This window comes from Mugil cephalus, chromosome 8 (genome assembly GCF_022458985.1).
Source record: "Mugil cephalus isolate CIBA_MC_2020 chromosome 8, CIBA_Mcephalus_1.1, whole genome shotgun sequence".
In the NCBI taxonomy this organism is placed as follows: domain Eukaryota; kingdom Metazoa; phylum Chordata; class Actinopteri; order Mugiliformes; family Mugilidae; genus Mugil; species Mugil cephalus.
Window position 1 is genome coordinate 25,507,280 of NC_061777.1, and position 21,600 is coordinate 25,528,879.

Genomic DNA, 21,600 nt, shown 5'->3' on the forward strand with positions numbered 1-21,600 from the left:
CCTCTTCAGTACATCTCATCATTAGATAAATGTGTCCTGTAATAGTCATTGAGCAGACCGGGAACAGGAATTATTTTCTATAAGTGGTTGGATAAAAATTGATTCGGAGGGTTGCATTATTTGGGCTGTGTGGCTTCCACCTACGGAGAGCTGGTGTAGGTTTTCAAACTGGAAGGGAAGTGCAGCAAGGAGAGAAGTGAAGGAAAGCTAGCACATCATGTGAAACTGACAAGGCTTTTTCTTTTGGGAAAAGAAAGGAGTTTTTTTTTTTTCTGATGCCCATCACAATAAATTTGTTCTCACCTGACAACCTTCAGGCTTTTATGTTTCCTTCAGCATCAGAGTCATTCAGTGATAGCGGAAATAAAAACAAAACAGTTATAGCTAATTTAGCTGAATGCACGGCAGCATAGCAAACATAACCTATGACATTTTTGAAGATACCTATCAATCCAAAATCCAAGCTCGTGTCCCATCCTTTAGTACAACCTACTGTATCCATGGCAACATTGTATTTTCTTGGAAAAGTTTGACTTTGTTCTTGCATGACTAATGTTTTGTTACATTTGTCATATTTCCAGACTGGCTCAAGATGTCTGAGCAGTGAAGCTAACAGTGACATCACCCCACCTTTACTAGAGATCTGGATTAATCATAAACTGTATCTTGTATACCATTGCACAGTAATTGAGAAAGAACACAAATCAGCGACAAAATTTTGACCACTGACAAGAGAAGTAGATAACATTGACCATCCTCTGACAATTCAGTGTTCTGCTGGGAAACTTTTGCATCTGGCATTCATTCATGTGGATGTTACTTAGACACGTACCGCCCACCTAGACTAGAGCAGACACCCCCACCATGGCAACTATACCTATTAGGAACAACTCCAAAAACATGATCGTTACAAGGTGCTGACCTGCCCTCCTAATTCACTACATCCCAAACTGATCAAGTGTCCGTGGGATGATCCACAGAGGCCCCTCCACTTAACCCATAGGACCCAAAGACCCCCTCTATCAACATTGTGTTACCAGACACTATAGGACACCCTCAGAAGACCCATGTCCATTCTCTCAATCAGTCAGATGACTTCTTTAGATGTCTTCACGGCTGTGTTTTTTTTTTAGATACCATGATCTGGATGACTGAGGGTATTCACAGACATATTCCACCTATTTCCTGACTCACCCTATTCCTGTAGCAGCCTGGAACTAAGCCAGACTAACATCCCCCACCACCATTTTTTGTGACGGAGACTTGGTCTGGTACCCCTCTCTTGAGAACTGATCTTGCTCTGGCACAGATCAGCTAGGCCAATTAAATCATATGGGTGATTTTTATGTAGTGATAGACAGAGGAGTACCATAGTCATATAAGCATCAGAGCATAATGGGGTCGAATTAGTTTACAACTAGATTGCTCTGATTGGTTTGAGTATTATCGAGTTTATGCAGAGGTATTTTTTTTTCCCTCTGTATTGGTTCAAACACGCTCCATAATGAAATCCAGATTGCGAGTTACCGGACTCACATTCTGATAAGATTGAGTGTGACTACACCAGGCTAGCCCTGTTGTACAATCTTAAAGAGATACTCAGTGTCTACTGTAAGATCATGAATTAATCAGGTGATGAAGCTCTCTGCTCAGTTCTACTCATTCTTCACATCACTGGGCTGACTTCCTGGCACAGGATGTTCTCACTGAGGCTTTCTGGGTAAGTGGAGGGAAGTTTATTCTGACAGGTTGTTATTCTGCGAACAGTTTCACATTCTAATCAGATTTCTTCCATTAAATGCAGAACTCTTGAAACATTTTGTGCTGTGGTAGACTAATGTATTAAGGAGAAGATGTGCATACCTGCACATTTAAAGCCCAACAAGACTTTGTCCTTTTTTTGCACCTGTTGGGTAAAATGTTGTCGTCCAACAAATGATTATACTGTGAATGGCTGATAATTCAGGACGTTTAAACAGTCTGTGGATATGTGTGTATATATACATATGTAGTGAACCCATTGTTCTTTATAGGGCAGATTTCAAACAATACAAGCTAGAGAGAAAAAGAAATTTTGTTGTGATCAAATTCAACTCCATGGTGTTCAGATTAAGTGTATGACTGCGTCACAGTTACTGTGTCCACCACATGATTTGATTGGCCCTACAAATCTCTGCATAATCAGTTCCCAACAGGCCAACTTTCCTCCACAAAAATCTGTCTGGTTGAGCTTGAGCAGGATGGCGCAGACTGAGTGCAGGATGTGATGTTATTTCCACTGACACAGTGAGGCAGTTATCTACACAGACTGAATATATGCAGCCGTTCTGTGTGATTGAATACAGGGTCAGCTAGGCGTATGTGTTTGTCACTGTCTCTGCTCACAGCCCTAATTACAGAGCCAGTGAACCACCCCTGGCATGTAAATGACGGACTTGTAATTCACATTGAATGAGTTGTTGGACAAACTGGCTAATGAAGTCAACAGTGAGCCGCATATTAAGCGGTCGTGTGCCCAGGCAGTACTGCTGTGCGTATCAGCGCATTCAGCAGGTAAGGTCCTCCAAGAATAGTTTTTAATGGAGTGTGAAAGATGCGCTCGCTCGCTGGGAGTGGTGTAATAGACGCTGTTGGTGATGAAGCCGCCTGGCATCCCAGAAAACCGCTTTCAGTTCTGATGTCACGACTAAAGCCTCATAACATTCTGCACCAAGACAGAACACAGCAAGGATCTATATGATGCACACTGGAAAATCATCATAACAACACTATCCATTCCATAGAATCAGGTTTTGTTAGTTGTTAGATTAAATGTACACAAGCCATGTGGAATTTGATTGATCTTCAGAAAGCCAGAAAGTTATGTAGTACATTTTTGGTAATACTGATGGTATAAATTTACACTTGTGAACGACTTCCTCCTTTTCTCGTTATTTTCATTTACTGTCAATGTGAACTGAGTTATGAACTGATCAGGAGACTTTGGGAGGGGCAGAGATGTTGATAAACTGGGATAATATACCTTCCAAGTCCCTTCATTCAAAACAAGTGTGATTCATTTGCACAATGACTATGCAAATCATGCGATTAATCATGATTAAAGTGACGGTGCAAGTGTATTGACATTGCAATTAAAGGTAAAACAATTATTTGTTCATTTACAGATTGACTGACTTGTAACTTCTCTTGATACAACGAGGTAGATTTGTACCATCTAACTTTCTATCTAGAAATAAAGATTTCCTAGTAGACAATGATGAAACAATCGGTGAGTACGGTATGTCTGTACTGTATATAGATTAGCTCAGATGCAACAGAACAACAGTTCTCTTTAATGCGCACTTACTTTCTGTTTACCAGTCATATGACATAACTTCCTGTTACTGACATCTGATTAGTCTTAAGCCAGATTTACTGATATACGTCAGATGTGACATGCATCAGACAACACAGCACCTTTAGTTTTCTCTGTACCCTGATGGGCACGTCCACAGAAATGTAACTGAACACTGCTCAGTGTAGCTTGATTTAGCCTAAAGAAAAGCTTCATAACAGCTACGCGTGAGTAGCGGTGGTCATTGTTTTTTGCAGGTTGTTACTTTATGATATGCATTGTCTCGTACGGAGAGCAACACTAGTATTAGTTATCTGGATGGACGAAGCACTAAACTAAATATCGATATAATATTTCGGATGGTTTTGTGTGTGTTCTGGTACTTTTTGGAAAGCTTTCGTGCGGCGATGCAGACCAGAACAATGGTGACCGATCTGAAATGCATGTTCATGTCTTTTCAGCGGCTGGACGAGCACAAGAAACACCTGCTCTCTTTTCAGTAAAAGTAACTCAACTCCAACATGAGCCACTCAGTTGTAGTTGACATTGCTTGAAATATACAGGGAAATTCAACACAGCTTACTTGATGTGACTAGTAGAGGAATTACAAATCAATGTTGATGCACCAGCAAGAAGGCAGAAATACCGTCTATTGCCATAGGATCTCTCCCTGGCAGGAGTATGAACCAAGGTCAAAATAATTCCTTTAGAATATGGAAACAGAGCTTCCAACATTTGAGCTTGTATACTCGATTTATCAGAGTAGGCCCGTGATACAGGCTTATGTCACAAACATCTTTTATTTATACTTGCTGCTGTTTTATTCAAAAGATCCCATCATATTTAAGATCATATTTTTAGCACGTTTACCCGTTACTGTTTTCTTCTCTTGTTTGATGTGTGTACAAATCCATTTTCTGCATGCTTTCCTGTTGTTGCCTGGTCAGATTCACTGTACAATTATATAACTTGTAGTTTATATTATCTGATTAATCACAAGCTTGTTACAAGTGGTGGCAGGGTACTTTGTGCTCCGTCTTCTGGCCTTGGTCTATTAGAATGAATTAGAATCTTTTGTTATTTCACTGAATATTGACTGCATTTTATAGAAAACTGATCTATCAAATATCCATAACTGAGAATCTTGGACAAGAGAGTTTTGTGCATTTTTGCTTTTAAGAAAATATGTTTTATTCAAGTAAAGAATACATTGTCAACTTGTATCTGATGCAAATTTCAGTCTGTTACAGAAGTGACCACCTGAAACAGCGAAGATCATTTTACCACCAGGGCATTAATCTAGCTATTTTATGAAGTAGTCATTTAAGTGTGTTCGTTAATACAACAAAGTCATGACATACTTCCCCAGCACAGGGAAATTCATCCCAGCTCCTTAGATCGTGTACGAGGCTTTGAAGTAGGCAGCGTTGGCAGAGGTAGTTGGTGAACCACTGTAGCTGGAAAGCCAACTTGTTTGCCAGCTGGAAATAGGCTTAGCCTAGTCACATTTACTCCGCACTTCATTTTGTTCACTAAATAGTTACTGAAGAGGGGCCAGCTTGTGAGCTCACTGGCATGCTGGGTCTGTTTCAATTGTTACATAATCACCTGATTGTATTTATTTGAAGTGGCAGCAGTCATTTGTTTGTTCACCTGCAAAACAACAAAAGCAAAATAAATAACAGCTGAAAACAGAACTGCCACATTTCCATCACTATTTCCACATCCATTTGTGGTTTAATTAGGGCAGAAAGCACCAAACAGATGGTTGACCATTTTATGATGTTGTGCCGGCCTTTCACTGTTTGTACTAGTCGGACAGCTGTTGTTAACTTTTCTGCCAACTAGCACGTCAAATTAGTGGTGTAACAATTCGGTGAGGGTGATTTCTCTGTTGAGCTCAGATAACCAGCATGAGTGAAGAAAAACAAATGTGATGGAAGTTCAAAGGGCACACTTTTCTCATTCCACATATATATTGTATCCACATATACACGTGATGATCTAGAATGACTAAACTGAGGCCAGCTTTGTACAACACTTCTCTTCCTACCATCCTAGAACCTCATCTGATAATATTATTTTATTTAGTAGATCTTCCAGTTGCCCAGTGATTGAAGTGATTTCCTTTCATGTTTTTTTTTTTTTGTAGTGGTTCAAGTAGAAGTTTTTGGCACAAGCACAGGTAGCTAGAAGTAGAACTGTCGACCTTTGTTGCAAATAGTTTTTAGATGTCTCTTTGGTAACCGCCACCTCAATTGTGTCTCTAAACCATGCCTCTTCATAATCTACCATATAACCTTGTGTGTTAGCAGTGTGTGCAGTTGTACAGCACCGTGCTCTCTGAGTGCTCATAAAATATGTGATAAGCACGCACACAGACAGTCTGGATAATTCATTGACTTAGACAAAGTCAATTAGGAAGCGATGCCTGTATCAGTTCTGTGCAACCTTTCTCTCTGCAGAATTATATTAAGTGTAGGCTGTGTTCTACCATGTGCAACACGTGTCTCTCTTGTATCATTTGTGTGTGATTGCAGAGGCTTTACTAAGTAAGTGAACTCTGCTTTATTGATGGTGAGTTGCTGGGATCCTCCCATCTCTCTGCTCTGACTCTGGGATGATGAATGGCTGCAATAACTGTCTGTCAGCGGCTGAGGAAGGGAGAGCTGAAGAAAGCTGATATATGCAGGGGACTCTAAACAGTGCAGGTGGAAGGAAAAGTGGTAAAGTGGTGGTGGAGGAGTGCATGCAATAAAAGAAAAAAAGAAAAAAAATGTATCAGATCAGGGCTTTCATGCCTGATGAGAAAGTAGGGTCTTGTGTCTGTTAAGCATCTATATGTTGATGAGCATTTTTTCTTTAAAACTTGAAAGTAAAATACTAATATATACTAGTATATTCTGTGCCTTTTCTGATAGCATTCATACTGTATTTGCAGGACTACCTTATTTTGCCATCTAGTCATATTTAAAATAACTGCTCTAATGGATTCATAATGAACTCCAAGGGATTAATTGAAGCCCATTTGTAGGGCTATGTGGTAGCTTTCCTGTTAATGGCAGGATGAACCCCAGGACCAACATTTGTGGTTGGGCCTCATTCAACTCTTGATGGCAGTATAACTTTTCCCCCAGACCCCCTGAAACCAGCTGGTACTCTACACCTGAAATGTTGAAAATCATCAGCTTATTTTTGCTAAGTAAAAGTGCAAGAAATTCCCAGGACAAACTTATCAAATCTCTTTAATCCATGCAGAAACTAAGGAATATCTCGTAAAGAAACTTGTATACAGGAATTTGTGCTATTCGTGTTCATTTATCCAAAACGTTGCAAACGTAGTCTTGAGCTCGCTGACAATGGATTTTTTTTTTTGTTGTTTTTGTTTCACCATGCCCTTATGTGTTTTCAGCTACACATTCTGGATTTTCTGAATCCATCTCATACAATTCAGCATCAATTTTCCTGTATTGGTTTTTGCGGTCGCCAAGGTCATAAGTTCAGCCACTTTTAGGTAGCTAATAGTCATGCAAATTCATGAAAAGGACAGCTTCCCTTTTGTAGTTTTTGCTTACACAGGGAGCCATGGAGGCAGCTAATTGGGTAAGATACACATAAACAACATTTGAGATGGACAGATGGACAGAGATCAGACAATGCCAGCAGAGCAGAGTCTTTGTGTCACTGCACTTTTACTGAGTCCACAAAGTTTATTTGGTACTGGATAGCACCATGCAACATCTGCTAGTGAGTCACTTCAGCGGAAGAGGGCTGGTATTCCCCAAACATCTTTCTTCAGGGAGCATCAATGAACAAACAGATATCTCTGACTGATAAGGGAGCTAATTTGTATCATTGGCACGATTCTTTCAACACACCGTGTTAATATAAAGTGTGTGAGCACAATGCATTATCATCCCCACCTCATGTTCATGGATTGATTAGTATTTTTGTTCCATTGCACAATCTTTTACAAGTCCAGTGATAGGTCTTTGAAAGTCCAGTGATAGGTCTTTGAAAAAAAGTATTTTTTAAAATATTTTTTTTGCCCCTTGCCACATGCTGTGCTATCATACGTCTGCCTGTGAAGGCCCCTCACAGACGTGTAATCCCACTACTGAACTGAATGGAATGGAACTGTATGAATTCCAAAGATGTGGTAGGAGATTAGACTTTGTTAATCTCTGAGGGGAAATTCTTAGCAAAAATGACAGAATTATATAATAAGATGATAAAGTATGTACATTTCCTGAGATACAGTCAGATGTTGTGTTCAGAAGATTAGTTGTGGAAGAAAGGGGACATACTAACTCCTCCTTCCCTATGGCCATGCTTACCTACGCACACAATCACACAATCTTTAAATGTTTGTGGAAGCTTATCAGAACATGAGAGTTACTCCTGCAATGGTTTAAATGTAGAGCTGACCATCGTGATGTTAGGACTCTGAATTGATGGATGAGCCTTGATGTTCATGTCCATGAAACTGTTGTGTTTGAATCTGTTTGACTAATAATTGGATTTGATAATTACGTGGCTTGGTTCTGATTTGGTTTAAATACATATCATTTAAGGAACTTAATTGAATTGAATGTTTTCGTCATTACAATTGTCTTTTTATAGTACATGCTCATAGTTAACCAGGCTGTACGTCCTAATCATGAACACCGTAAATTTCAAAATGACAGACTGAAAATCCATTTTCTTCTCTTGTCTGGTGCCCAACTACACTTTTGATGAAAACTACCCTGCAAAATAGTCTTTCCATATTTCTAATCAACCGAGTTTTCGATTTACCAAGAGAAACCAACGAACATACCACGCTGACTAGACTGTAGGCTTGCCCTGATTAGAAAGTGAACCCCTTTTTCCCACAGCCATGTCTGAGCCAAAAGATATTTTAAGGGAGGAAGTAATTAGCAGAGAAAGTTTCTCTGAAAGTAGGTGAGAGTAGAGTTGTTATGATCAGAGAAAAACCAAAATCCAGGGTCTAATAGAGAGCTACAGTTACAGAGAGCTATAGACAGCTGTAGAGAGTCTGTTTTTATAAAATGAAATAATTAATGAAACAAGGATCAATGTGGTGTTATGAATATTAGGGCTCGTGACACAGTGATAACCACGTAGCTGTGGATTAAAACACAAACACAAACAAATAATTTGTAGTCTATACAGTGTATTTCGTGCTGCAAGCCTGAGTCTGTATTTGAAGCTGTGAGACGCATAGTGCAGCAGCCCATCTGTGGCTGGAAACACTCCAATTCCAGCGTGATGGTACTGGTGGCTCACTGTGGACCAGGCAGCAGCAGCAGCAGCAGCAGCTGTTGTTTCTCAGTGTCATTGTAGTGAAGAGTGCAGTTCAGGTAGACAACTTGGAGTGAGAGAACGTTGAATGGTTGGTTCTGAAAGGAGAAGTCTTAACCTTCCCACCCCCCTCGTGGGAAACAGAGGGAACTATTTATGTGTTTAGGCTCAGTCATGAGCCACGTCAAGCTTATGAGAATTTCTGCTGTGAATGATTAATGAGCACATTTAGAACTGCTGTTCTTCCTTTGCCTTACCGTCCTCCCCACTGCACACCACCCCGCATGCCAATAACCGGCCATGTGGGATCATTGCTATTCTACATGCCGTGCGTCCTGACTAACGCACGTATATGTATACGGTATGCTGGTGCAGTGAGGTGCCGGCAGGACTGTATTAGCACTAAGCATAAAAATGTACACTGGTCAATGAAAGCAATGTTTGTGACATATAAGGCTTAGAGCCGTGCGTTAGGCTGGCGACCTGTCCAGGGTGTATCCCATCTCTCACCCGATGCCAGCTGGGATAGGCTCCAGCAGCCCCTGTGACCCTAGTTCAGGATTAGGTGGTACGGAAGATGAGATGAGATGTAAGGCTTAGAATCTAGTTTCTGCTTTTTTGATTGTAATAGTTTATTATTACAATCCAACAAAGGCTAAGTACAAGCCAACAAAGGGTGGAAGAGATGAACTTGTCGGGAATTTTATCATAGCCACCTGTCAACACAATGCCATACGTCCTTTGTGTTTTCTATTATCACCTGTTTTAGTCTGTATAGCAGAGATCAGTTTTATGTTCTGCTCCATTATCTATTTGCATCTGACATACTATAATGAGTTAGAACATTTGGCAGAAACATTTGCGGTTTTACTAGACTTCAAAATCTAAACTCTCTCATTAGATAATACCTAAATGATATAGGGTTCAGGTTTAAAACCACAAATAAAACGTTCCCTTGTCTGGAAACACAAAATTGTTTGGAACAATCTCCAACACTGTGCCTGCCCTATACACTGAAGCATGGTGGTGGCAGAATCACACATGAATTGATAAATTCATGCACATTCTTAAATGTCCCAACCGAGATCCAGACTTAGACCATGAACACTTGTGGAGAGAAGTTCATAAACACAGAGTTTGAAAGGAGCTGCATGGTAGATAAACTGCCCAAATTATGTATCTATATCTATAATCTTATCTCAATTTTGTCGTTGTGTGTGCAGGATCCTGGCCACTGTGGGGGCTGACTTTGATCTGAGAACACTGAGGGCGGTGAGAGTATTGCGGCCCCTCAAACTGGTCTCTGGCATCCCAAGTAAGTTGACTTAATGGTTGGTTTAAGTCACATCTCTGTCACATTTACTCTTGCCCACTGATGATAATAATAATATGAACACAACACAGTGCACAGTGAGGTAGCATGAAATAAAACTACAACTTGTCAGTCTACTACAGTCTTCACCAAGTTGATGATAATTTGTTTAATGTTTGTGTCTCATTGTCTCTCTTACAGGCAACTACAGTGCCAGACTAGTTGTTTTTATGTTGATGTTATAGATACTGTAACAACAACCATGATTAATTAATGTCATAGAGGTCATAGAGGTTGAAAGGCTTTTCTTCAACATATGTTCTTTTATGATAAGTCACGTTCATTGTTCTTCCTCTCACCTCCTGATGCACTTCCTCAAAAACATGTTTTTCTTGACTTTCTCCAGGTCTCCAGGTGGTATTAAAGTCAATTATGAAAGCCATGGTACCTCTGCTGCAGATTGGCCTGCTGCTCTTCTTTGCCATTCTCATGTTCGCCATCATCGGCCTCGACTTCTACATGGGCAAGTTCCATCGCACCTGCTTCAGGATGGATACAGGTAAGCACACTGGCCTTCTTTGCTCTGAATCTTAAATTGATAGAATGCTAATCCAATGTCTTTGTTGACAGTCCTGTGCTGATGGAGCCTTTCTGTTATTAATTATTTAGTGGCATAAAACCTGATCATTGTTTTCCAGCTGTCAAAACATTGGGTTGTAGGGTAACCTACTAAATTTTCTGCTAAGGAATCATGGGTTTAATTTGAAGTGGCTTGTGACAGACAGATGTTGTGACCAATGAATAAGAGGATGGCAACTTCTATGGTCGGTTTACACAGATTAGGTTCCTCCTACATATAAAAGAATTGAACAGGCATGCATCACAACATCACAGTTTTGCCTTCACTTTTTTTTACCAGAAGGTAAAACACAACACAACTATAAAACTGAACACAAAGAGTGTGATAATATTTCACAAACAGACTTAGGTCTATGACACACCAAGCTGATGGTCAGCTGTCTGTGGCCCTGGTTCTGTCAGTGGGTCCTGTACCGTTGCCAGTAGCCTGACTCCATTTGGCAGCTTTTTGCCAGTTGACATGTTGGATCAGCAGCAAAACAAGTCACAGCTCTTTCACTAGGCTCCCAGCTAACTCTTTCGGTTTCGTATACTGCTAGTATGTGGAGCTATTTCGCACTGCCTGGTCAAAAAAAAAAAGTCGTCACATGGAGTGAATAGGTACGATCCTCTTATTGGATAATAACTGCATGGCCGATTATTGTTCGATGATTGAAGCAGACACTACTAAAATTGGTGTATGAATTGTCCAACGCATTATTAAAATCCAGAAGGATAGTGGGGAACCATTGTCTTAGAGGAAGAAATGTATTACGAAAAGAAATCCTGATTGATTGTGATCAGCGATAAGAAAACCACTAATCAGGCTTCAATTTGCGAGGGAGCATAAAGAATGGAAGAAGGTCATGTGGTCTGATGAGTCTAGATTTGCCCTGTTCCAGAGTGACACTGCATCAGGGTCGGATGAGAGACAGATGAAGTGATGCTCCCATCATGCCTAGTGTCTACTGTATCAGTCTGTGGGGGCAGTGCTATGATCTTGGGATGCTGCATTTGCACAGGTCTAGGTTCAGCAACATTATGCCCAAAGAATGAGGTCAGCTGACTACCTGATATACTGAATGACCAGGTTATTCTATCAATAGATTTTTTCATATTCCAAGATGACAATGCCAGGATTCATAGGGCTGAAAGAGTGGTTCAGGGAGCAAGAAACATTATTTTTATGGTTTGATAGATTTATCATGGATTGGCCACCAGAACTTAACCTCATCGAGAGTCTTTGGGACGTGCTGGAGAGGGCTTTGCACAGTGGCCAGACTCTCCCATCATCAATACATGAATGCAACACTGGATGGAAATAAATCTTCAGTCACCTCAGAAGCATATTGAAACAATGCCACAGCGAATTCTGCTGTAATCAAAGCTAAAGGTGGTCCAACTAAATATCAGGCCGTGTGACCTTTTTGTTGGTGGTGACTTTTTTTTGGCCAGGCAGTGTATATAACAATTGGCCGTTGACTGTAGTCTTTACAATCTGTTCAAGTGCAGTTTTTTAGACCAGATGAAATGAGGCAATGTCAGAGTCGTTCTTTGTTCTCTTGATGTCGGTTTGATGTGTCCGTACCTTTAAATAAATCAACTTAAAGAGGACATGAGTTCAAAGCAAACATCAGATGAAAAATCAAAACTGTCATTCACTGTGCATTTGTAGGCGAGCAGGCAGCAGATTTCCCCTGTGGCCTAGAGGCGCCAGCGAGGACCTGTGGCAACGGCACCACCTGCAGGGAGTACTGGATCGGACCCAACTTTGGCATCACCAATTTTGACAACATCCTGTTTGCTGTTCTCACCGTTTTCCAATGCATCACCATGGAGGGATGGGTGGACATCCTCTACAACGTAAGTCCAAAACAGAAAACATCTTCCAGGCTTCATGGTATTCGCAAAGCACAGTGCTGGTTATTGGTGTGAGGTAGCACATGGATGTGGTTTTAGATCACCTTCAGTGTGTTGTACATGCTGTAGGGTGTACATATATCTGCCCTGATTACCGACCTCCACCATCATCACCAACTCAAGGGGTTCCAGTAGGATAGTACTGTGCTGACCGATGATAGTTTCTTTGGTTGCAGAAACTGTGTGTATGCAGGTTAACTGCATCTGTTTCTTTTACACTTGTACATATTAGCGATATAATGGATGCGTTCACAAGAGAACTATGACACATTTAATAGACTGTATTCTAGCCACTCCTAGAAAGCTACATGTTCCTTTCTGTTTCAAACTTGCCTTTATCCTGACAAGAAGGTGCATAAGACAATCAGCTTCGTTAATGGCAAGGTCCGCCCAACATCATGCTGAGATACTGGGAGATCAGCTCCTCTGTGAACCTCTGCAACATGTGATTACTAGAACTTCAATTTAAGAATGAGAACACCATCCTACAATATCCATTACACTGGCAGGATAACTCCCACAACGATAACAAGTTGGGGGTAAAATTAATTAAAAATGAAAACTCAAGTTCACGCCCAGAATAACATAATTGACATAACTTTATCTTGGAGCTTCATGTGAACACTACATACAAGTTGAAACTGGTAATGCAGATTCATCAAATCCCACTAGGACTGGAGATTAACATCATAAGGGACAATTTCCAATGGATTCTTTCATGTTGAAAGCAGATACTTCAGTCCCTTGAATAGCAATAGTTACCTTAGCTTTGCCCAGACTCAATAAATGCAAACACTGCTCAGAATAATGGCCTAAATATTTCTAGGCAACACATTTATTTTCCCCACATGCAGTTGATTAACCATATTAGTTGTGCATTTGGAGGGTGGTGAGGGAGCAACATTCAGTGTCACTTGCTAAATTTCTTTCTTAAATGAAATATATATTACATAAATTCATAAAATATGTAGTGTATTGCTCAGCCCCAGATGTTAAAACCAGGTTTATCTTTGTAAGAGCCAGCCTGTCCTGCGTGTGCTTTTTTTCTTGGCTTCTTCTTCCCCTCCCAGTTTTCCTTGGGAGGATGATTAGAGGAGAGCATAAGAGCCTGCAGAGGATGACTCACACACAACCACAGCTCCCATTAGGACCACAGCCTAACCGCTTTGCTGCTAGCATGAAACAAATCACAGCTCCTTGCCATTTACAAGAATCAAGATAATATCAACTTGGTCAAACAATTACACAATAGTTTAAATTATTAAACAGCTATATTGGGAAAAGAATGTATGTTTAACAGGGTACTCCTTGTTCCAGCAGGGCTAAAAGAGGAGCAGAGTAGCACACAGAGGGAGCAAATTAAGGTAGTGGTTTAGTTGCTGAGATCATGAAGCGACGGAGTATATAGAACAAAATCTGAATGCTTAAGTGGTCTGTAAACACAGACCTCCAGGCTCTTGTGTTCTTGATGTACCTTTCTCTGACTGCAAGGACATCAATAAATGATACAAACACCTTAAAAACAAATTGAACAAAGTTAAATGTATTTTAATTATAAAATAATAATAATAAAGTTTTACCTTAATTATTCTATTGGTTAAGTTATCTAGTCCCTTAAACATCTTCACTAATGCTTAAGACCTTTGCTCCATCTGCCTCTTGATAACTGTGTTACACAAAAGTGTAAATCCAGACATCTATATGATGTTTAATGGTTAGGAGTCCAAGATTATTCCTTTAGCCATCTTCAACCAGTTTTTCCTCTCTAATGGATCCCTAACAAACATACCAGTACATACCGGTAACACACTCTGACCTTGTGGGCAAACCTGGCCCTTTTGGTGGAATATGATTTGGTGGATTCTCCGATTGAATTGTCAGGGAAAGAGTGACGGCTGTCACATTTCCTGCCACTACGGGACTAGGTTGTGTCCTCTTCATCAGAGTTGCCATCCATCGTGGCCAGGCAGGGTCCTCATCTCTCTCTGTCAAAGCTCTGACTCTCTGACATGGCGGGGCAAAACTCAGACTGTCACTTTCTCATTAGGACACTCCCAAAGCCTCTCAGCCATTAACCCCGGCTCCTCACAGGTGCTGTTGCCTTTTCATACGCTCAGTGTGTAAAAAATGTTTAAAATACCACATACACATCTACGATAACTCAATACTGCAGTAAGAATTAATGATCAGAACGAAAAGAGACAGATATTGACTCTGGGATGCATCAAGCCAACAGTGGCCGTACCTTTGCGGTATCAAGGCCATAGCTAAATCTTTCAGAAACAGACTTGTATTTTTAAAAATACAATAGAAAATGAAATATAGAGCAGTTAATGTATGAATATGAGAATGGAATCAGACATATAAATAACCTGATGTACAATTATGCCGATGACCCACAGCTCAGTACGAGGCCTAAATGTCACCTGTATGACAACTGAGTTTTGACCAAATAAATAGCTACTAAGTTTTGTTTTTTGGCTTCATCTTGCACTTATGTATAATATATCCATTATCTTGGCTTTTATTTTTCTACTGCTGTCAGCCAGTTGTTCATATCCTGTTAAAGAGGACACTTCATCAGCCACTTCCGTTACTCGTCAGGCCTAGCTAGGGTCAGTGTAAGTCCCTCCTCTGACTCTGGATCCACTCACCTGTAAACAACAGGCAGACTTTCAGATGGTATCAGAGAGAGCTCTGGGGAGCAGGATGTTTACAAGGCAGCCAGGACACAGCGATGAGATACAGTACAGGGCATTCAAGAGCATGTGTTATCCAGCAGCAACAACCACTGCATCTCCCTCTCCGTCATCATCCTCACAAATATATTGTTTTCTTTGCTATCATAATTGTTCAGGATGAGAACAATCACATATAAGGATACTGAATTTCAGATAAACAGTAAGATGTGAAAGCTGCTAGTGATCAGTCTGACATACACATGGCTTATTGTGTTTGTCAGTAGCTGTTTGGCTTGTCTCCAGTTTCTCCGGCACTATGGGTGTGGTATTGCTGTTGAATTGCTGGCTATCCTCAGGCTAACACTTTTAGGGGCAGAGCAGGGCTGCTAATGGGTTTTCTATTGCCTTGCTGTTTCTCTTGTGTTAGCTGGAGCTTGAGGCAGCTTCACCCTGACACCAGCTAATGCACTACTGCACCCTCCTCTCTGCAGCCACTTCCAACAACTCAGAGCCAAATAATTGCTGATGATTCCACCTTTCTAAAACAGCACCTTCTTGTAGGGGCACACTGGCTGCAGTTTGGCATAGATCACACAACCCTTCCTCTGTTACTTCCTCCTAGCTAGGGTCTAGGAGAGATTAATGGGTGAATTGCTAGTAAGGATATTTCAACCTTTTAAATATGTTAAGGTTGTTAAATGCTTGTAGAAATGATATTACTTTAAAACAAAAAATCATTCTCAGGTACATGTAATCACTAACAGAATTATTATTATTATTGTTATTGTTATTATTATTATTATTATTATTATTATTATTATTATTTGGATTTTTGTAAATTAACTGAAGCCACTCAATTTATGGAATCCATCACTAGGTTCCTAAGTGGTGTTTTGGGTTGTTGGTGGGTGCACAAAGCACTCAATTATGACTCAGTATATACATTCGTATTTCTTTAAATGCATAAAACAATATATATAAAAAATGTAGTCATTAATGAATTTCAAAAATTGCGACATAAATAGATATTTTCATTTGTTTGTGTATTTATTTACCTTTGTATTAATATAAACTTTTTACTTTGTTTTATTAGCCTTTAGCCTTTAATGGAAAGTGTAGTGAAGATGGACAGGAAACAGGGAGGCAAAGAGAGGGAGGAATGACACGCAGGAAAGGGTGCCCGGTGCGGGATTTGAACCGGGGCCGTCTGCAGAGTACTGTAGCCTCAAGAGTGTGAGTAGCAGCTCTAAGACAATCGGTAAGCGTTAATGCAACAGAGAGCCCACAGGCGGGGTCGAGATCCCACTGGTGAACACGAGCCTCTGAGTGTGACTGCCGCCTCGCTCATTAACGGCTCCAACTGCGAACCATGCAGCCAACCAACCACATTTCTCCTCTGCAACCAGCCAACATACCTGTTTTATCTTCTTATTCTTCTAAGGAAAGCCAGTGATTTCACATTAGAGACAAAGTAAATTAGAATCGGATCCATTGTATCCATAGTGAAGCCAAGCATTTCTCTCTTAAGCCCTATTCTTCACTTCACAACTGCATGATAAGAGAAACAGACTCAGCACTTTTCTCCCATCAGCACTTCACTTATGGGTCCGGAGAGGTATGAATGTTTTCTGCAGATCATCAAGATGCAAAGCTGTATTGCCCTAAAACCTACAGAGCCATGTGTTTCTCTCAAAGTTCTGCAACATCAGACCAAATGTATTATAGACTATTGTATGTGGGCACTTCTCCTTATATTACATAAATCTCCAGTGGAAGAAAATCTGAAATGTGGCGTGGAACGACTTGAAGGACCTGCACTGAATAACTGACCTAGACTCCATCTACCATGTCTAGAATAAACGGACTGTGAGGAAAGCCTCATCACCTAACACCAATAGCCCAGAAGCTAACTGTATGTTTGTGAGGCATTTTAGAAGTCTTACATCTTCATGAGATACCGATAAGTTCAAGGATGAGAGCCACAGTAGGAGGAGGGAAATCAATACATTCTGAGAAATGGGCTTACATTGTTGGTTTTGGCATTTTTGTGGGATTTGTTGAAAAGAACAAATGTATAGACATAATCCTACCTTATCTCTTGCTCCAACTGCACCACTAAAGCCGTATTAAATCCAGTTCTTTTTCTGTATGATTGTGTTTTCAGGCCAACGATGCCTCAGGGAACACGTGGAACTGGCTGTACTTCATCCCCCTCATCATCATTGGTTCCTTCTTCATGCTCAACCTGGTGCTAGGTGTGCTGTCAGGGTGAGTACAAGCTACTGTATGAGCATGGACCGAGCAGAGAAGAAACAAGGTGTTCAACCAAACTTTATCTCATTACCAATCAAATTTACTGAAGCTTAAATAAAAAGAGAAACCTTCCCTTTGTTTTTTTATCTGTTGTAACTGTTACATTAATCTGTACAGTCTGTGACATTCATATGTTCACAAGGATACAAGCAACACGTACACTCCACTTTTGAATTGGCCATTTTAAACAATGCCTAAACAGCATGCATGAGGGCTGCATGGGTGCTCCTTCTGTGCCATTCCAGCAGTAACATCATGAAGTCAACTATATATCTGATATATATTACAAAGAATTGTTAGAATTGTTGCAGGAGCATACATGACCACAGAGTTATAAAAGGTCCTCAGCTGCACCAGCGGTCCTATGTGTATGCAGAAAAATTGCCACCATTCTTTGAGAGATCCATGATGCACCACTACCAGTACTAACCAGTACTAGCCTTACAGTATGCACTTGATATTGTTTTTTTATTACCTTTTATGAAACTTCTGACCCCCCATCAATTTCACATAGTACTTGTGTAAGCAAATCTTTCAAGCCCTTTTTGTGACGTAGCACTCACTAGCATCCTGGCTGTGGAAAAACTCTATATGGATAAATGCCCGAGCAGAGGTGCACCCATCTGACAAACATACTCTAATTTGACGGCAGCTCATTTCAAGTTCTCCCACATAGTTCTGAGATCAGCTGGTCCTTGTGGCACAGATATAAAATTCATGAGGTTTTATTAAAACATAAATTCACCTGATTGTACAACTCTGTGGAGCAGTCTTTATACTGCATACTGTGTTCATAGCCCGCCAGTGTAATTCTGCAGTATACACGTTTATAAAGCAACATGAGTAGCAGATACTGAGTTGCAATTGTCTCATCACCATTAGAAAGAGCATCATGGGAGAGGGTTTTGTCTTTATTGCCTCTTTTGTAATATTGCTGTGGAGTTTTTATCATCTTCCGCTGCTCTCCCCATCCTCTAACCTACAGAATATTATCCACACACAAAACCATGAGTGCAATATATTTTTGCAGAGGTCTGGGTGGGTGGATTTCAAGTATTTCTTTTCATACAGCAAGACCACAAGAAATAACATCTTCATGAGAGAAAACAAAACTTCAATATTTCTGATGTGAGGTAATCTATTACATATTCAGGTTATCACAGTGTTGCAGTTCATTGGTTTGCCATCACAACTCTCAGTTCCTGGCGTTGTTTTTATTCTCTGGCTACAGGTTAGAATCAAGTCTCACTATGGCATGAGTTTATGAGGTATCTGCTCAAGGAGGTGAGGTAGTGAAAAGGAAAAAGCTTTAAAATGAAAAATACTACCAGTTGTATTATATTTAAAGGGCATTTGTTTGATATCTTTTTTTTTTTTTTTTTTAAAGAAAAGCCTCCTAAATATCAGAGACAGAAAACATACAATCCACTCTGCTGTACTTTTCCATTTTGGGTGTCATTTGAAACTAGAGAAGCTACTCTTTTCACTTGCATAACAAATGTAATTATTTTCTACTTACTGAGTGCTTTGCACTGATATGAAGCATTTATTGGATACTTGTTTCACCGCAGAGTTATATGCATGCACAACAGTAATAGGGAGCCAATATTTATATTTCAATGTGCACAATGGTAGAACTTGATCATGTACAGAATAAATACAAAGGCTGATGCTTAATTTGTGTGCAAAATGCATCCTGAATGTTTTTCCTGAATGCGATTCCTTGGTAGAGATATAGTCGAGGGGTGCCAGATGCATTCAGTAGTATCTGTGGGCATGATATCAATGATATCTGTGTTTTCTACATTTTAATCTATGAGAAATGTTAGGTGTGGATAAAGTGTATATTTCTCCTTTAATTAGCAGAAACTGACCAAGCATAGTATCAGCTCCAATGTTACTGACATTGGGAATACATTTGCTCAAGCTATACCTAACCATATAGAGCAGGGTAGTTCTGGAGTATTCCTGATTTATTTTGGGTGTTTTTCGCTGAGTCTCACCTCTCCTACGGTTTAAGAAGTTCATGTTTATTAAACATAAATAAATCTCTGCAATTATGCATTAGGCCTGGGTAGGGCCAATACTATTTGTAAAGTACTCCTTGACAAATAATGATAATCAAATGAAATTTTATAATAATGCCAGACTTTGGCCTTTATCCTTTGTTTATCCTTTGTTGGAGAGGTCACTTCAAAAAACAAGAGGCTTAAATTAAGAGTATAGCCACTTCTCCAGACACCATTAAGGTTTATTCATTTTCAAGAAAAGCCACGATACTGTATGTTCCTGACTGCTGTGTCCTTCCTGATGTTTCTCCCTGCAGGTGTGAAATCTACTGTACTTCCTCACTGTGCTTCTTTGAGGAATCAAGCTTAGTTTTTTTTATTTATTATTTGCAGCTACCTGCAGAATAAAATGTCTCAACTTTTTCTTGTTTGCTTAATTTGGGCAGCAATGAATTAGGTGCCAATGGGATAAAAGTTTGATGAGTAGAGTGAATAAAATGCAAAATCAGCACAGTAGTCATTAATGTGTTTGCGTCACCCTGTAAGCATTTTTATGTCCATCCCTTCTCTTCCCCTCTTTCTGTTATGTTTATTGATGTTTGTGTGAGAACTAAAGCTCTTATCTGCTACAAACAAGCTGTGAGCAATTGGGCTTTACTGAATAATCACATTTAATTTTTTGTCAGAAATACCTGCAGTTTCATCTCCTTCCTATGTCCTTCTTGAGGTTAAATTGCTATTCTTTGCTGAAAGATATCTCATTAGATGTACAATAACAATATATTTTTTTCAGTCTCTCATTTTCTATTCCCACAAGAAAAGCTTTTTCCTTTTCTAATATTCTCACCTGGTGTACCACAAGGCTTAGTTTCAGATCCTCTCTTCTTCTTGCAACACACTACAGAATGATAAACACACAGGAAACTTTAGAAGTTCATATACTCAGCACTTTGCTAGTCTTGAATTTTATTTTTATTCTGACTCCATTCTTGTGTTGCTGTTGTCACCGGCTGCTGTCATTAATCCAACTGTGTGAGCTTGTCTCTGAATGTGTGTGTGTTTTGTTTGATATTACATTTTATTTTCTCTTACCGGTATCTATTGGCATTCTCTACACATGCACACGCGTAGTGTAGATTCATACTGTATAAACACAGAAAAAGACTCGACAAACTCTTTAGAAGGCAGGTAGCCTTTAGCCACCCCCTCTGTAGTTATTGTATCATCCCTGTTTCCTGCTCTCTCCACAGAAGTTGTCAGATGGCTTTACAGTTATTGGGGAGGTGGAAGGTCACTGATGCTGTCTGACAGGGCCATGTGGGGGCCATGTCGTTGTTTAAAGGGCACGGTCTGAGCTTCAGAGAGGGCGGGAGAGTGGATACATGCAGGGTTGTGAGGCAGCCGACCCCCAGGGTACTTCAGGGCTATTCACCGAGCTTTTATCCCATCAGCGTGGGCACGGTGGGATAAGAAGTGACTGTGATCAAAGTTGAATCCACTTTGCTACAACTTTCTAACCACCATTTAATAAAAATGTGTTATGATCTTTGAGGGAAATCTGTTTTTCTCCCACAGTATCATAGGTGACCACTGAATACAAGTGGCAGCATGGCTGAATTAGCCTGGCTAAATTTTGACAGCCTAAATAGAACATTAGTTTTCTGTTCCAGAAGAAAAAATCATTTAAAAACCCACTGATAATATGTGAAGACACACTTTGTATAGAGCCTTTCCCAACAATATATCAGATGGCTCACTTGATGGTTGCATTTTACTACCATGATTCAACTAGAGAAATGCAGCCCTAAGACACCACCATAATTGCAATGATTTACAGTTGTTCTTATCAGACCATAACACTTTTGTCCATGTTGTTGTACACTGGATGTGTTTTTTTTTTAATCCTGGGATGTGATTAGACAGGAAAAACATGCATCTTGCAGAAAAAAGCACAGCAAAAACAAACAAAAAACAAAGTAATTACTTCTAATCTAACGAAATTGTCAATATTACACATACACATTTTTCTCTTTGTTTGTTTTCTTGTAGAATATACTCTGTATATATGTTTTATTTGGTTCTTGCTTTTTTAACTACCCAAATGGGTGG

At 39.9% G+C, this 21,600-nt stretch overlaps 1 protein-coding gene across 19 annotated transcripts in view; it reads left to right on the top strand.

Annotated features, from left to right (window-relative positions):
• The window catches only part of cacna1ba (calcium channel, voltage-dependent, N type, alpha 1B subunit, a), a 114,053-nt gene that overhangs the window by 25,211 nt on the left and 67,242 nt on the right, over nt 1-21,600 (top strand). For all 19 annotated transcript variants that reach the window (XM_047592015.1, XM_047592016.1, XM_047592018.1 and 16 more), the window contains exons 4-7: nt 9,862-9,953; nt 10,357-10,509; nt 12,244-12,431; nt 17,334-17,437. In XM_047592015.1, the coding sequence (XP_047447971.1) occupies nt 9,862-9,953; nt 10,357-10,509; nt 12,244-12,431; nt 17,334-17,437 (537 nt within the window). The remainder of the gene's footprint in view (nt 1-9,861; nt 9,954-10,356; nt 10,510-12,243; nt 12,432-17,333; nt 17,438-21,600) is intronic.